This window comes from Mastacembelus armatus, chromosome 10, assembly GCF_900324485.2.
Source record: "Mastacembelus armatus chromosome 10, fMasArm1.2, whole genome shotgun sequence".
Taxonomy (NCBI): Eukaryota; Metazoa; Chordata; class Actinopteri; order Synbranchiformes; family Mastacembelidae; genus Mastacembelus; species Mastacembelus armatus.
The window spans coordinates 12,584,157-12,601,376 of record NC_046642.1 but is presented as its reverse complement, the minus strand read 5'-3'; the positions used below and the strand labels follow the sequence as shown (position 1 = coordinate 12,601,376).

The 17,220-nt window shown below is 42.8% G+C and overlaps 5 protein-coding genes across 11 annotated transcripts in view; all 5 read left to right on the top strand.

Annotated features, from left to right (window-relative positions):
- The window catches only part of LOC113144193 (protocadherin gamma-C5-like), a 261,353-nt gene that overhangs the window by 143,920 nt on the left and 100,213 nt on the right, over window positions 1–17,220 (top strand). The gene's annotated exons all lie outside the window — the stretch shown is intronic.
- On the top strand, window positions 30–8,980 carry LOC113144689 (protocadherin gamma-A5-like). The gene is made up of 3 exons (XM_026330915.1): window positions 30–2,321; window positions 8,659–8,778; window positions 8,975–8,980. The coding sequence occupies exons 1-3, from the start codon at window positions 30–32 to the stop codon at window positions 8,978–8,980; spliced, it is 2,418 nt and encodes an 805-aa protein (XP_026186700.1).
- On the top strand, window positions 3,005–5,449 carry LOC113144201 (protocadherin gamma-A1-like). The gene has a single exon (XM_026330069.1). The coding sequence runs from the start codon at window positions 3,005–3,007 to the stop codon at window positions 5,447–5,449; it is 2,445 nt and encodes an 814-aa protein (XP_026185854.1).
- LOC113144688 (protocadherin gamma-A2-like) lies at window positions 9,879–12,359 on the top strand. The gene has a single exon (XM_026330912.1). It carries the CDS (start codon window positions 9,888–9,890, stop codon window positions 12,357–12,359), a length of 2,472 nt encoding a protein of 823 aa, XP_026186697.1. The 5' UTR covers window positions 9,879–9,887.
- On the top strand, window positions 13,792–16,206 carry LOC113144204 (protocadherin gamma-A11-like). Its single transcript, XM_026330073.1, has one exon. It carries the CDS (start codon window positions 13,792–13,794, stop codon window positions 16,204–16,206), a length of 2,415 nt encoding a protein of 804 aa, XP_026185858.1.

The following is a 17,220-nucleotide window of genomic DNA, read 5'->3' as shown; positions in this document are numbered from 1 at the left end:
CATTGAATTGGATGAATTACTTCGGGAATATGCATTTCATCAGCAGTGAACTCACGATCAAATGGCAAGTACAGGCCTTCATCCTTGTTTTTCTCATTGAGACATCATCCTGCCAGATCCGCTACTCTGTCCCAGAGGAAATGAGAAAAGGTTCCTTTGTAGGAAATGTGGCTGAAGACTTAGGTATCGACGCTAAAATACTGAGATCAGGCGGTGCCCGGATCGTTAGCGGTGATAACAGCGAGTACATTAGGCTGGATGAAGACAAAGGGAATCTGGTCGTGGGAGAGAGGATAGATAGAGAGCAGCTCTGCGGGCAGACATCGCCCTGTAGCTTGAATTTTGAAATGATCATGATGAATCCAATGCAGTTACATAGCGTGGTAGTGGAGGTGTTGGATGTTAACGATAATGCACCTGTGTTTCATGAGAAAGAAATGCGTTTAGAAATATTAGAATCTGCTTTCCCAGGAACTGAAATATTACAAGTCAGTGCCACCGACCCCGATGTCGGTATCAACGCTTTACATAGCTATACCTTACATCCAACCACACATTTCAACATTAAGGTTCAGTCCAGCCCGAATGGTCATAAATACGCACAGCTGTATCTTTCTAACGCTTTAGATCGAGAGAAAGAGGAAAAGCTGCTCCTCACTCTAACTGCTCTAGACGGAGGTGAACCACAGCGATCAGGGACGCTAAAAATACATGTGACTGTCCGAGACACAAATGACAATGCCCCCGTATTTAGCCAATCTGTTTTCAAAGCATCAGTTAAAGAAAATGTTCCCAAAGGAACCTTAGTGGTGACATTGAGCGCAACAGATGCAGATGAAGGAATGAATGGCCGTGTTACATATCATTTTAATCGCATGTCTAGCAGTGTTGCTGAGCTGTTCCATCTGGATGAAAACAGCGGCGATCTAACTGTAAATGCTATGATTGATTATGAAGAGAATAAAATTTATGAGATTGGTGTGCAGGCAAAAGATCAAGGGGGACAAAGCACATCAGCAAACGTCATTATTGAGGTGATTGATGTAAATGACAATGCACCTGTAATAACACTAACCTCATTTTCAAATGTCATCGCTGAGGACTCTCCAAGTGGAACTACTGTAGCGATCATAAACGTTAAAGATCTAGATTCAGGCAAAAACGGAAAAGTAGACTGTTCGGTGAACGGCAATATTCCTTTCACAATCCACTCATCTTTAAAGAATTATTACACTCTGGTAACAAACGGCGTGCTCGACAGGGAGCGTAATCCTGGCTACAATATCACTTTCACGGCTGTGGATGAGGGTAGCCCCCAACTCTCAACTAACAAAACAATAGCACTTCGAGTGTCCGACGTCAATGATAATGCCCCGGTATTTGAACAGAACTACTATGAGGCTAATATCATGGAGAATAACTCCCCGGGATTATCAGTGTTTTCCGTGAAAGCACATGACTCTGACTCGGGGCAGAACGCACGAGTGTCTTATCTGCTTATTGATACTGAGTTAAATGGTAACCCGATATCGACTTACATAACTGTTAACGCAGAAAGTGGAGTTATACAGGCCGTTCGTTCCTTTGACTATGAGCAAATTAAAACTATTAACATTTTTGTAAAGGGGCAGGATGGGGGTTCCCCACCGTTAAGCAGCAACACCACTGTCAAAATAAATATTCAAGACCAGAATGACAACCCGCCTCAGGTTCTGTACCCGGTTCAGACCGGTGGCTCTGTGGTGGCTGAAATGGTGCCTCGTTCAGCAGATGTGGGCTATCTGGTGACTAAAGTGGTGGCTGTTGATGTGGACTCTGGACAGAATGCCTGGCTCTCCTATAAACTGCAGAAAGCCACAGACAGGGCGCTGTTTGAAGTGGGCTTACAGAATGGAGAAATAAGAACTGTCCGCCAAGTGACTGATAAAGATGCAGTCAAACAAAGACTGAGTGTTATAGTGGAGGACAACGGGCAGCCGTCTCGTTCAGCCACAGTGATTGTTAACGTGGCGGTGGCGGACAGCTTCCCTGAAGTGCTGTCGGAGTTCACTGACTTTCCACACGACAAGGAGTACAATGACAACCTGACTTTTTACTTAGTGTTGGCTCTGGCTGTAGTTTCCTTCCTCTTCATCACGTCTTTAGTGGTTATTATCTCAGTGAAAATCTACAGGTGGAGACAGTCTCGCGTCCTGTATCAGTCCAATCTGCCTGTGATTCCATATTATCCACCACGTTACTCAGACACTTTGGGGACAGGGACTCTCCAACACGTGTACAATTACGAGGTGTGCAGGACGACTGACTCCAGAAAGAGTGACATGAAATACATGCAACCGATGAGTCAAAGTTTAGTGAGTGTGGATGGAGCTGGGGCTGATACAGTGCAGGTGGAAAAGCAACTGCCAGACAACTGTTCTCAGATGTCAACTTTGGTGAGTAACATATTCAATTTGTGTTTGTTTATTTTTTCATTGTTTTACTAAAGTCTTTTTATGCATAACGCTTAGTATCATTGGTATCGCTGTCCGTGGTGCTGGAACGGTTAAAGGACTAATTTTAATCTTTGTTTACGTCTGGTATTGCCATCCGAACTCTAAATATACTCCTTAAAATTACAGGTATGACACTACCTTTGTTAAAACAGACACCAAAGTGGGGAAAAATACACTTATAGTTTTTATGTTTCTTTTGTGATTTACAATTCTAGGTCTTGTACACCTCAATAGTGTTTTTTTTTCCCTCTATGTTCATGATGTTCTTGCTTTGGACAGTAAGGGACGCTATTGGTCAGTGAAACAAATGTTGTGTTGATTAGCAGAAGGCAGTGCCCTCAACTTATGTTTAGCAAGGAGAAAAACCACTGTGCGCTTCACAAGCAGGACTACGGCCACAAATTCATTCGCAGCGAGGATATTTTGATGTCAGTGGATTATTTGATTGAACTGATTTAGTTTTTTTGCGGGTCGTTTACGAGACTGTGTTGGCTTTTCTTGTTTCTGCAATGGCGTTTGGAAAATATCCTCCCTCCTCCATAAAATGGCGTTTGTATTGCAGGTCAGTATGGTTTATCCTGCCGTTCCTGTTGTGTCTCAGTCACATCGTGTGCGGTCAAATCAGGTATACGATCCCAGAGGAGCTGAAAAAGGGGTCACTTATTGGGAACATAGCTCAAGACCTTGGTTTGGATGTGCAAAGGCTGCGGTCTGGCCGTGCTCGTATCGTGACAAGACAAAGCAAACAGTACACCGAGCTGAAAACAGACAAAGGCATTTTAGTTGTGAACGAGAGAATAGACCGAGAGCAGCTTTGTGGAGACGTAACACCCTGCAGCTTCAGCTTAGAAGTGATTTTAGAAAATCCTATGGAGCTGCATCGAATAACAGTAGAAATACTTGACATAAATGACAATTCTCCAACATTTAGAAAAGAAGAAATTAAATTTGAAATAAGCGAATCAGCCACACTGGGATCGCGCTTTTTGTTAGCCAGTGCCGAAGACGCAGATGTTGGCAGCAATGGCCTTCAGAAGTACATACTAACTACCAATGATATATTCGGTTTAAAGCAACACTCAAGTCCAGATGGCAGAAAATATGCGGAGATGATCTTGCAAAAAACATTAGACAGAGAAAGCGAGCCAAGAATATCAATGAAGCTCATCGCTGTTGACGGCGGAACCCCGCCTAGATCTGGTACAGTAAATGTAGACATTACAGTGCTCGATGCTAATGATAATCCTCCACTTTTTAACCAGTCTCTTTACAGGGCTACTGTCTTGGAAAATGCATTAAAAGGCACATATATCACGACAGTAAATGCCAGCGATGCAGACAGCGGATCAAATGGTCTTGTTACATATCGTTTCTCAAATATGAATGAGCAGCTGGCTGACATATTTCATTTAGATGAAATTACGGGGACCATAACACTTGTAGGGAAAGTGGATTATGAGAAAGATAAGAAATATGAAATCATGATTGAAGCCATGGACCAAGGAGGTTTGACAGATTCGAGTAAGGTGCAAATTGAGATTGTAGACGTCAACGATAATGCACCTGTCATTAATGTGATGTCATTTTCCAGCCCTGTGCCGGAGGATTCTGCCTCGGGTACCACCGTGGCAATAATTCATGTGAGTGACGCAGACTCAGATCAAAACGGCCAAATTGTTTGTACAACTGACCCTAATATCCCGTTTAAAATAAAATCAACACTAACTAATTACTATGCATTAGTAACAGACTCATCGTTTGACAGAGAACTTGTCCCAGAGTATAACATAACTGTATGGGCAAAAGATTCGGGATCGCCATCCTTATCAAGTACAACAATATTACATTTGAAAATCGCTGATGTGAATGATAATGCCCCGTTATTTGATAACATGGTCTACGTTGCTCACATCACAGAAAACAATTCCCCTGGAGTGTCCATATTTTCTATCAAAGCACGGGACATTGACTGGAATCAGAACGCTAGAATATCGTACTTTCTGGAAGAAACACAGATCAATGGTAGCCCAGTCTCTTCTTACGTCTCCATAAACACTGAAACTGGGGATATTCATGCAGTGCGCTCATTTGACTATGAACAAATTAAACAGCTTGAATTGGTAGTAAAGGCGCAGGATGGAGGCTCTCCTCCACTCAGTAGCAACGTGACAGTGAAAATCCTGGTCCAGGACCAGAACGACAACCCGCCTCAGGTTCTGTACCCGGTCCAGACCGGTGGCTCTGTGGTGGCTGAAATGGTGCCTCGTTCAGCAGATGTGGGCTATCTGGTGACTAAAGTGGTGGCTGTTGATGTGGACTCTGGACAGAATGCCTGGCTCTCGTATAAACTGCAGAAAGCCACAGACAGGGCGCTGTTTGAAGTGGGCTTACAGAATGGAGAAATAAGAACTGTCCGCCAAGTGACTGATAAAGATGCAGTCAAACAAAGACTGAGTGTTATAGTGGAGGACAACGGGCAGCCGTCTCGTTCAGCCACAGTGATTGTTAACGTGGCGGTGGCGGACAGCTTCCCTGAAGTGCTGTCGGAGTTCACTGACTTTCCACACGACAAGGAGTACAATGACAACCTGACTTTTTACTTAGTGTTGGCTCTGGCTGTAGTTTCCTTCCTCTTCATCACGTCTTTAGTGGTTATTATCTCAGTGAAAATCTACAGGTGGAGACAGTCTCGCGTCCTGTATCAGTCCAATCTGCCAGTGATTCCATATTATCCACCACGTTACTCAGACACTTTGGGGACAGGGACTCTCCAACACGTGTACAATTACGAGGTGTGCAGGACGACTGACTCCAGAAAGAGTGACTGTAAGTTCGTCAGAGCCGGTAGTCAGAACGTGCTGATCATGGACCCCAGTTCAACAGGGACGATGCAGCGGATACAGAATGAAAAGAGCATCCTGGATGAACCAGACTCTCCTGTAGAGGTTAGTTAAATAATGCAAATTTGTCTATATTCTTTCACTTCTTCCTATGTTTAGTTACAGTGGTGGCCAAAAGTTAAGTGCTGTAACTTCCTTTTCAGCACCACGGACAGCATCGCAGTCTAACATTTCATAGCTTTGATGCTGTTTTATTAATAAATAGAATTTCAAAAATACATTATCTACATTCTTCAGCAGTGATATGCTCATATTACACACACAGAGACATGCATAGGTTTATTAATATCTTTGGGTATCAAAGCATAACAACATGAACATACAGGTAAAATAACTTTCAAAAATGCCCTGTTTACTGACTATCTTTCAGAGGTCTGTTAAATGTACTCTTTCAGAGCTATTTATATTTTTTTATCTTTTTATTTATTACTTTCTAACTTCACACGACTGTATTGCTAAGCAGGTCCACAGTGAAGACTGTTTTGGTTAAAATAGTACCTTTAAGTGCTTTGTATCTGTGGTTGTAATGTGTGTGGACCGTGTTATTTAGTGTTGTCTTGTGCTGAGATATTCCATGCATTATTTTTTAACACCAACAGTTTTTGTTGTTGTTGCTTCACTGAGTTCACTGCATGGCCATGCGTTTTTAAACTAAACTGCAGCTCCCCTGGTTGTTTCTATATTTGGACTGTAAGGGACGCTGTTGATCAGTCAAACAGAGTCTAGTGTTGTTGCCGCTGTGGCAGAGGAGAGAAAGAGGAGAGGATAAAGGACCGTGTTTTACGAGGCGTTCGACGGAAATACGGCCGCAGTGAAACAGGCTTTTTGTTAGATAATAATAGGACAGTTTTGCTAAGTAGAAATGCAGCAGTGTTGAACTCGAGCAAAGGTTTTATCATCGTGTGTGTCTGAAGGATTTCATCTACCGTTACGTTTAGGACTTTGCTCTTAAGGACATGGGGATACGCCAGCAGCGATGTGGACAGTGTCTGTTTTATTGGACACCGAAATGGCAACTGTTCCTTGGCGTTTTCATGATTTCCAGCGTGAGTGGCCAAATCCGTTATTCTGTACCAGAGGAGATGAAGAAAGGCTCTCTTATCGGAAATGTAGCACAGGATCTTGGTTTGGATCTGAAAAGGCTCCGTTCTGGGCGGGCCCGTATAGTCAGTGGAGAAAACAAGCAGTACATCGAGCTGAAGACAGACAAAGGGATTCTAGTCGTGAATGAGAAAATCGACCGAGAAGAGCTTTGTGGAGACATAACACCGTGCAGCTTTAGCTTTGAAATCATTTTAGAGAATCCAATTGAACTGCACAGGGTAACAGTAGAAATATTAGACGTAAATGATCATGCGCCAACTTTTAAAAATACTTTGATTAACCTTGAAATTAGTGAATCTGCCACAATTGGATCACATTTCGATTTAGAAAGTGCATATGACCCAGATGCAGGGATTCACAGTTTGCAAAATTATGTTTTATCCCCAAATGACAATTTCCTTCTGAAGCAGCAGTCCAACGCTGATGGAATAAAATTCCCTGTAATGATTTTACAGAAGCCATTAGACAGAGAGTTGAACCCACGCCTCTCTTTGAAGCTGATAGCAACAGACGGAGGGACACCACAGCGATCTGGTACAGTAAATATAGAGATCACTGTTCTTGACGCTAATGACAATCCTCCTAAATTCAATCAATCATTATACACTGCTACTGTGATAGAAAATGCACCCATAGGCACCTATATAATTACTGTGAATGCATCAGATGCCGACAGTGGGTCTAATGGTTTGATAACATATACTTTTTCCAGCGCAAAGGGAAAGTCTGGCGAACAATTTGAAATTGACAGTTTCACCGGCAAAATAAGTGTTGCAGATAATATTGATTTTGAAAAAGACAAGAAATACGAGATAAGGGTGATTGCGAAAGACCAGGGTGGCTTAAGTGACGCAAGCAAAGTTGTCATTGAGGTCACTGACATAAATGATAATGCTCCAGTTATAAATATAATGTCCTTCACCAGCCCGATTTCAGAGGATGTCCCTCCAGGTACAACTATAGCGGTGTTTAATGTTAAAGATGCCGATTCTGAAAGGAACGGCCAGATAATATGCTCATTAGACTCAAATCTTCCCTTTAAAATCCAGTCTTCATTGACTAATTATTACAATTTGCTTTCGGATGTTTATTTTGATCGTGAAACAAAATCAGAATATAACATAACAATAACTGCAACGGATTCAGGGTCACCTCCACTTTCTACCAAAACAGCTCTACACCTAAAAATTTCCGATGTAAATGATAATGCTCCGATCTTTACTAAACCGGATTATTCTGCCTATGTCACTGAAAATAATGTCCCTGGTATGTCAATATTTGGTGTAAGCGCACGAGATAGTGACTGGAATCAAAACGCAAGAATTTCGTACTTTTTAGAGGACACTCAAGTCAGTGGCAGCCCTGTTTCTTCTTATGTGTCCATCAACTCTGAAACTGGGGTTATTCATGCAGTGCGCTCATTTGATTATGAACAGATAAAGCAGCTTTTATTGACTGTCAAAGCGCAGGATGGAGGCTCTCCTCCACTCAGTAGCAACGTGACAGTGAAAATCCTGGTCCAGGACCAGAACGACAACCCGCCTCAGGTTCTGTACCCGGTCCAGACCGGTGGCTCTGTGGTGGCTGAAATGGTGCCTCGTTCAGCAGATGTGGGCTATCTGGTGACTAAAGTGGTGGCTGTTGATGTGGACTCTGGACAGAATGCCTGGCTCTCGTATAAACTGCAGAAAGCCACAGACAGGGCGCTGTTTGAAGTGGGCTTACAGAATGGAGAAATAAGAACTGTCCGCCAAGTGACTGATAAAGATGCAGTCAAACAAAGACTGAGTGTTATAGTGGAGGACAACGGGCAGCCGTCTCGTTCAGCCACAGTGATTGTTAACGTGGCGGTGGCGGACAGCTTCCCTGAAGTGCTGTCGGAGTTCACTGACTTTCCACACGACAAGGAGTACAATGACAACCTGACTTTTTACTTAGTGTTGGCTCTGGCTGTAGTTTCCTTCCTCTTCATCACGTCTTTAGTGGTTATTATCTCAGTGAAAATCTACAGGTGGAGACAGTCTCGCGTCCTGTATCAGTCGAATCTGCCTGTGATTCCATATTATCCACCACGTTACTCAGACACTTTGGGGACAGGGACTCTCCAACACGTGTACAATTACGAGGTGTGCAGGACGACTGACTCCAGAAAGAGTGACTGTAAGTTCGGCAGAGCCGGTAGTCAGAACGTGCTGATCGTGGACCCCAGTTCAACAGGGACGATGCAGCGGATACAGAGTGAAAAGAGCATCCTGGATGAACCAGACTCTCCTATAGAGGTTAGTTTTACCTTCTTTATAAAGTTCAATCAAAATAACATTCAAGCGTATTGTTAAATGATTTTTCAGTCCAGTAAATTAGCGATACTTCATAATTAATGAAATCGCTCATTTGCTCGTGATTCCCGTTTCGGTTATTTAGTAGTTTTTTGATTAATTTTGCGGGGTTTTTTGTTTTTTATTTTATTTTTTACAGACCTAAACAAAACTTTTCCTTAAACTGAAGGAATACAACTATGTGAAAGAACCAAAATAATAAAACTAATTTACAGTAATATTGTGACCCAGCTAGTCATTCTTTTGGTTCTGCGACATCGTTGATTGGCAAAATATAATATATTGTCTATAGTGTGAGACAATGTTTAAAGCTTTTGTCAGTTGTTGTTGAGTTTTAGTATTATGTTATGCTACAGTGTATTTCTACACTAATGCAGTGGAAGTGAAACTGAGTCAACGTCGCATACATTGGTTTGAGTATTGTTGAGTATTTTTTTCCTTGTCGTCTCTGTCCTTCCTCCTCCTGTCAGCACCATGGACAGCGTAGCATTTAGTAGACTTGAAGTTCTGAATTGTTCTGCACCTTTGCCCTCTCAGTATGTTTCCTCTCTGTATAAATACAGCTGGCTCACTGTGTCCATATGTGAAACACACATGAAGCTCGTTCTTAGACTAATACAGCATATCACATTTGACTTACATGTGCAGCAATCGCTTCTTACATTTTTAACAACTGACGTGCAGACATAACCAGCAGATTCGTTTCCACATTGTGATCAACCTTAAAAAATCGAGCAGCAGTGAGGAATGTATGTATAATGTGCAGTTCAGTGCATCGAACTCACAGGGACGCTGTTGACCAGTCTGCTGAGATTTCAGACATCACTGCAGCTGTACCTCCCCCTCTCATTTCCAACTCTTACGGAGAAAGAGAGTAGTAAGGGACAAGGAGATGGTGAAATACGGAGATACCTGACAAATTATCAGCGTTCCTTGGCGTTGGACTCTTGAATATTTTATTTACATTTGTGTCTGAAATTCTTTCATTGGACAGCTAATGTGATACGAGTTTTTGTAGACAGCTTCATCCAATATATCTGTCGGACAGAACAATGGCACGGCAAGTAGCTCTACTGTTTGTGTCTCTCGCTTTCCTGAGGTCGGTGTTTGGGCAGGTCAGCTACTCTATTCCCGAGGAAATGGCAAAAGGATCTTTGGTTGGTAACATAGCACACGATTTAGGATTAGACGTGAAACGGCTGAAATCAGGAAAAGCTCGTATATATACCGGAGTAGGTACAGAGTACATCGTGCTGAATAAAGAAAAGGGGGTCCTTGTAGTCAAAGAGCGAATAGACAGAGAAGCGCTCTGCGGACAGACGACGCCCTGTGCTCTCGATTTTCAGATCATTTTGGAAAACCCTATGCAATTTTACAGCATCACTGTTGAGATCACTGATATTAACGACAATTCACCTGCTTTTAAAAACAATGAAATGAAATTTGAAATTAGGGAGACGGTTCAAATCGGGTCGAAATTTGTCTTAGAAAAGGCTGTCGACATTGATGTGGGTATTAATGGACTCCAGGGATACTCGCTGAGTTCGAGTGAGACTTTTGTGTTAAACCCGTATAGAACTGGCAGTAGCAGAAATGTTGAGATCGTTTTAAAGAAGGCGCTTGACCGAGAAAAGCAGGAGCGTTTATCTCTGGTATTGACTGCTTTAGATGGTGGCGACCCGCAGCTCTCCGGAACAATGCAGATTATCATTACTGTACTGGACGCTAATGATAACGCTCCTGTTTGTACCCAGGCAGAGTATAGAAGTAATGTAAAAGAAAACTCGTTAAAAGGAACAGTTCTAACCACAGTGACCGCATCTGACGCAGATGAAGGTCCACATGGGTTGGTAAGATATTCAATTTCTAATGTTCCAGACGGCGCACTTGATCTGTTTCACGTAGATAATGAAAATGGGGTAGTTACGTTAATGGGGAAGCTTGATTATGAGAAATATCGACATTATGAAATAGATGTGCAAGCATCAGATGAGGGTGGTAACTCAGACGTATGCAAAGTTATTATTGAGGTGCTGGACACAAACGATAACCCACCAGCTATCAATATTATGTCAGCTTCATCCAGTATATCTGAGGATGTTAAACCAGGCACGGTTCTGACAATGATGAACATTCAGGATCCAGATTCAAATGAAAATGGCAAAGTCCACTGCATTTTGGATCAAAGTCTTCATTTTACAATCACGTCAGCATCGAATAACTTCTTTACTGTAGTGACAGACAGTGAGTTAGACAGAGAGACGGCCTCTGAGTATAATATCACCGTGACCTGCTCTGATGAGGGAGTACCCTCCCTCTCCAGCAGCGTCACTCTCACCTTACAGATCTCTGATGTGAATGACAACGCTCCTGTCTTTGAGAGGAGCTCATATGAGGCCTACATTGTAGAGAACAACACACCAGGTCTCTCGATATTCACAGTGAAAGCCAGAGACGCTGACTGGAAGCAGAATGCCCGTGTTTCTTACATACTGGAGGACTCCTCTGTTAACGGAGTGCCAGTCTCGTCATATGTGTCCGTCAGTGCTGATAGTGGAGTCATCCATGCAGTGCGCTCTTTGGACTACGAGCAGATCAAAGATTTCCAGTTCCGCGTCAAAGCGCAGGATGGAGGCTCTCCTCCACTCAGTAGCAACGTGACAGTGAAAATCCTGGTCCAGGACCAGAACGACAACCCGCCTCAGGTTCTGTACCCGGTCCAGACCGGTGGCTCTGTGGTGGCTGAAATGGTGCCTCGTTCAGCAGATGTGGGCTATCTGGTGACTAAAGTGGTGGCTGTTGATGTGGACTCTGGACAGAATGCCTGGCTCTCGTATAAACTGCAGAAAGCCACAGACAGGGCGCTGTTTGAAGTGGGCTTACAGAATGGAGAAATAAGAACTGTCCGCCAAGTGACTGATAAAGATGCAGTCAAACAAAGACTGAGTGTTATAGTGGAGGACAACGGGCAGCCGTCTCGTTCAGCCACAGTGATTGTTAACGTGGCGGTGGCGGACAGCTTCCCTGAAGTGCTGTCGGAGTTCACTGACTTTCCACACGACAAGGAGTACAATGACAACCTGACTTTTTACTTAGTGTTGGCTCTGGCTGTAGTTTCCTTCCTCTTCATCACGTCTTTAGTGGTTATTATCTCAGTGAAAATCTACAGGTGGAGACAGTCTCGCGTCCTGTATCAGTCCAATCTGCCAGTGATTCCATATTATCCACCACGTTACTCAGACACTTTGGGGACAGGGACTCTCCAACACGTGTACAATTACGAGGTGTGCAGGACGACTGACTCCAGAAAGAGTGACTGTAAGTTCGGCAGAGCCGGTAGTCAGAACGTGCTGATCATGGACCCCAGTTCAACAGGGACGATGCAGCGGATACAGAGTGAAAAGAGCATCCTGGATGAGCCAGATTCTCCTGTAGAGGTTAGTCCCCCCCCCAAAGAAAATTTTAAAAAAAAATCATCGCACATTCATGTTCTATACGAGGCTACAGTTATTTCAGTTATTTAATGATGAGATCTGACTCCTTGCAGCAAAGGTCCACACCGCTTGTTTCATATAAACTCTTTATGTTGACTATTTAGCATTAAAATAAATTATTTCCTGTACTTGTGCGGTTGAGTTAAATTTAAGGATTTTAATGTTTTTTTTTTTTTACAAAATACTGGCAAATGATTTTCTCAGACCTCATTCTATATTAGTTTTGCAACATATGTATTGCTTAAAAACAGGAAGTCTTGTGCTTTTATTGTAATGAGTTGCTGAACATTTTCAATGTGGCCTATTTGACGTAGTTATAATTCTGTAAGCAAGCACAATTAGAGCTTGATTTATGCAGCCCTTTCCCATTCAGCACCATGGACAGCTTCTCAGGCTGTCTGACTTGTAGGTTTGAACTGAAATTAAAATTAAGTTTGAAATTCCTTATTGTTAAGATTTTCTCTCTCTCTCTCTCTCTCTCTCTCTCTCTCTCTCTCTTTCTCTCTCTCTCTCTCTCTCTCTCTCTCTCTCTCTCTCTCTCTCTCTCTCTCTCTCTCTCTCTCTCTCTCTCTTTTAAGTTAAACATCCCAGGCATATTTTTGTATGATTCACTTCTACAAATGTATTTACAACTTTAGAACATTTTGTGTACGCCGATGCAGTTCTTTAAATGAGTCATATGTTACCTACTTGAGTGAGTGAAGGTGCTATGTTTGGATTATGATTGTGCACATTAGACCACGCCTTCTTTCTAACATTAAACCTGGAATCTGTAGCTTCATTCAACGCATTTATATTTCTGAGGCTGATTCATGACTGATAAATGAATGACTTATAAATCAACAGAATGAGCTCCACCTCTGTGAATTCTGTGCGTTCAAAATTATAAATAACGAATAAGGCTTTACAGAGAAAGTGGACTAACACTGGGGAAACGTGTGTGTGTGTGTGTGTGTGTGTGTGTCATGAAAACATCTTTTTCTGCAGTTACAGTTAGTCTGTACATTCCTCATCAGTATTTGCATGGACTTCTCAGTCTTATTTTTAATGCCATTCAATGACGTTGACCTTTCAGGCTAATCGAAAATACACATAGTCCTATTCTGTCATCAATTTGTGATGTCACATTCATAAAAGTGGGTAACGTGGACAGTGAAACCATGTTCCACAGTGTTCTGTAGTTTAGCACGGTGAACTCTTAGGGCCGCTGTTGGCCAGCCTGTGTCAAGAAGAACACATCATCAGTACCTCCCACATCATTTCAGATAGAAAAGGAGAGACGGAGACGAGGACAATTGAAAGAACACGAAGCTGTAAACATTAATTTCGACGGACATTCTTCTTTAGAGTTTTTCATTTATGACACTATTGGCGATGATATTCTAACCCACAAAAGGATTACCTCTGAAGAAAAAAAGTATCGTTTTTTTCAGGAATATAACGTGGCTCCTTTTACAGGAACATGGCGATCAGAACAATGAGACGGCAAGTGCTTCTGTTTATACTGGTTTTCTACTTCGGTTCAGTTGCTGGGCAGGTCAGCTACTCCATCCCAGAGGAGATGCCGAAAGGCTCTTTCGTGGGCGATATTGTGCAAGATTTGGGTTTGGATGTGAAAAGACTGAGATTAGGAAAAGCTCGCATTTATACGGGCGATGGTGCAGAGTACATCGAGTTGAATAAAGAAAGGGGAGTCCTCCTCGTCAAAGAGAGAATAGACAGAGAGGTGATCTGCGCTCAGACAGTGCCCTGTGCTTTGCATTTCCAGGTTATTTTAGAGAACCCCATGGAATTTTATAGCATTACTGTCGAAGTTACAGATATAAACGACAACGCCCCGATTTTTAAAAGAGGGGAAATGAAATTCAGGATAAGTGAGTCAGCTGTTACAGGAGCTGTATTTGTGCTCGAACAGGCGATAGATCTGGATGTCGGTCCGAACGGTCTTCAAAGTTATTTATTAAATCCGACTGATAACTTTGTTTTGAGGCTGCAGAATCAAGCCGATGGGACCAGCATGGTAGAAATGGTTTTACAGAATCCTTTGGATCGAGAAAAAGATGACCATCTGTCGCTTGTGTTGACTGCAGTGGATGGCGGGGATCCGCAGCTCTCCGGGACAGTTCTGATAAATGTGAATGTGCTTGATGTTAATGATAATGCTCCAGTTTTTACTCAGAAAATCTACAAATCCACCTTACTAGAAAATTTAGCTGCAGGAACTGTAGTGATTACAGTTAGTGCCTCTGATTTAGATGAGGGATTTAATGGAAAGATATCATATGCTGTGTTGAATTCGGTGGATGGTGCTTCTGAGATATTTGACATAAATAGAGAAACAGGCGAAGTGAAATTGATCGGAAGCACTGACTTTGAAAAGAAACGACAATATCAAATTCACGTCCAGGCAAGTGATGAAGGAGGATTAACCGATTCCAGTAAAGTTATAGTGGAAATACTTGATACAAATGATAACATACCAGCTATAAATGTCATGTCAAAGTCTAGTGTCATATCAGAGGACATTCAGCCTGGGACTGTTGTGACAATAATTAATATCCAAGATCCAGACTCAGGTGAAAATGGAAAAGTTCATTGTTACATTAACAACAACATCCCATTTGCAGTTTCCTCAACGTCAAATAATTTCTACAGCTTAGTGACAGACAGTGAGTTAGACAGAGAGACGGCCTCTGAGTATAATATCACTGTGACCTGCTCTGATGAGGGAGTACCCTCCCTCTCCAGCAGCGTCACTCTCACCTTACAGATCTCTGATGTGAATGACAACGCTCCTGTCTTTGAGAGGAGCTCATATGAGGCCTACATTGTAGAAAACAACACACCAGGTCTCTCGATATTCACAGTGAAAGCCAGAGACGCTGACTGGAAGCAGAATGCCCGTGTTTCTTACATACTGGAGGACTCCTCTGTTAACGGAGTGCCAGTCTCCTCATATGTGTCCGTCAGTGCTGATAGTGGAGTCATCCATGCAGTGCGCTCTTTGGACTACGAGCAGATCAAAGATTTCCAGTTCCGCGTCAAAGCGCAGGATGGAGGCTCTCCTCCACTCAGTAGCAACGTGACAGTGAAAATCCTGGTCCAGGACCAGAACGACAACCCGCCTCAGGTTCTGTACCCGGTCCAGACCGGTGGCTCTGTGGTGGCAGAAATGGTGCCTCGTTCAGCAGATGTGGGCTATCTGGTGACTAAAGTGGTGGCTGTTGATGTGGACTCTGGACAGAATGCCTGGCTCTCGTATAAACTGCAGAAAGCCACAGACAGGGCGCTGTTTGAAGTGGGCTTACAGAATGGAGAAATAAGAACTGTCCGCCAAGTGACTGATAAAGATGCAGTCAAACAAAGACTGAGTGTTATAGTGGAGGACAACGGGCAGCCGTCTCGTTCAGCCACAGTGATTGTTAACGTGGCGGTGGCGGACAGCTTCCCTGAAGTGCTGTCGGAGTTCACTGACTTTCCACACGACAAGGAGTACAATGACAACCTGACTTTTTACTTAGTGTTGGCTCTGGCTGTAGTTTCCTTCCTCTTCATCACGTCTTTAGTGGTTATTATCTCAGTGAAAATCTACAGGTGGAGACAGTCTCGCGTCCTGTATCAGTCCAATCTGCCTGTGATTCCATATTATCCACCACGTTACTCAGACACTTTGGGGACAGGGACTCTCCAACACGTGTACAATTACGAGGTGTGCAGGACGACTGACTCCAGAAAGAGTGACTGTAAGTTCGGCAGAGCCGGTAGTCAGAACGTGCTGATCATGGACCCCAGTTCAACAGGGACGATGCAGCGGATACAGAATGAAAAGAGCATCCTGGATGAACCAGACTCTCCTGTAGAGGTTAGACTGATTTAATACTCTTTAGTTGTATTCACAATGTTTCGAAATGTAACTGATATTACACAACGTTTTGTTGCTTTAAGTAGAAAATGGAGAGTGGGGGTGTAGCCTACTGCTTTCTCTGACGTTTTGCTGTTAAGAGAAAGTTTTATGACCTTTTCCGATGTGCACCACTCAATGTTTAACCTTAGTAAGTGTGACCACATGTTACATTCAGACAGCTTGAATTTTTTTTCTTTAATAAGCCTAATTTGTTTTCCTATTTGACTCGAGCAACCTCTCTTCCTACTATTACTACAACAACAAACAAACAATACGAATATTGTTGCCGAGTGGAACTGATGTTTGCGGTGCCGTAAGTCCAGCCGGACCCATAGTGGAGTGCACACACTCTGATGGCGCATTTATTTTAGAGTTTGTTTTATTTGTGTGAAGTTATCGTGCAGAGTGCGCTGTTTTCAACGCTGCTAATGGAAGTCGCTGATGTTTAAGTGAACATGACCCCGTTTATTTGAGGAACACAAACATGAGCGGATTTACCTGCACGTAAAGACTGAAGGTTCCAGAAGTGTCTTGTCCTGATGTCTGTGTGTCAAAGGACTATTTTCTGAAGGTATTTACATGTTTTGTTGCATTAGATTGATTATATATTTAATGCTGGTTTGATACGTTTGTCATCCTCGTCAGTCTTGGTGTATGAGATCAGGTGGGGGGTTTGGAGTAGTTTGTGTTTGGCTTTGGGTTTGTTTGGTTTCAGAAAACAATTGTATGAAGTTCATTTATGTTTTGTTTTGTTTGCAGCTGGTGAGCTGTTGCCTTGGTGCTAAGTTATTTTGTTGTGTTGCTTTAGTTTATTTCTGAGCCTCATGCTGTGTGAGCTGCTTTGGTCACTGATGCTGAAGGCGGTCAGTGAATTACATGTGATCTAAGACGATGCTTTTACCAACCATCAGCGGTTTATAGATATTGTTTGAACTGTTTAAACAATATGTTTGTGTAATGAAGAAAGGTATTTTTTATTTAATAGCG

Coding starts and splice junctions, on each gene's coding strand:
- LOC113144201 (XM_026330069.1), top strand. CDS start 3,005: ATGGCGTTTGGAAAATATCCTCCCTCCTCCATAAAATGGCGTTTGTAT.
- LOC113144688 (XM_026330912.1), top strand. CDS start 9,888: ATGGCACGGCAAGTAGCTCTACTGTTTGTGTCTCTCGCTTTCCTGAGG.
- LOC113144204 (XM_026330073.1), top strand. CDS start 13,792: ATGGCGATCAGAACAATGAGACGGCAAGTGCTTCTGTTTATACTGGTT.
- LOC113144689 (XM_026330915.1), top strand. CDS start 30: ATGCATTTCATCAGCAGTGAACTCACGATCAAATGGCAAGTACAGGCC. Junction 2,322..8,658: donor CTGACTCCAGAAAGAGTGAC/ATGAAATACATG, acceptor AGAAAGAGTGAC/TGTAAGTTCGGCAGAGCCGG.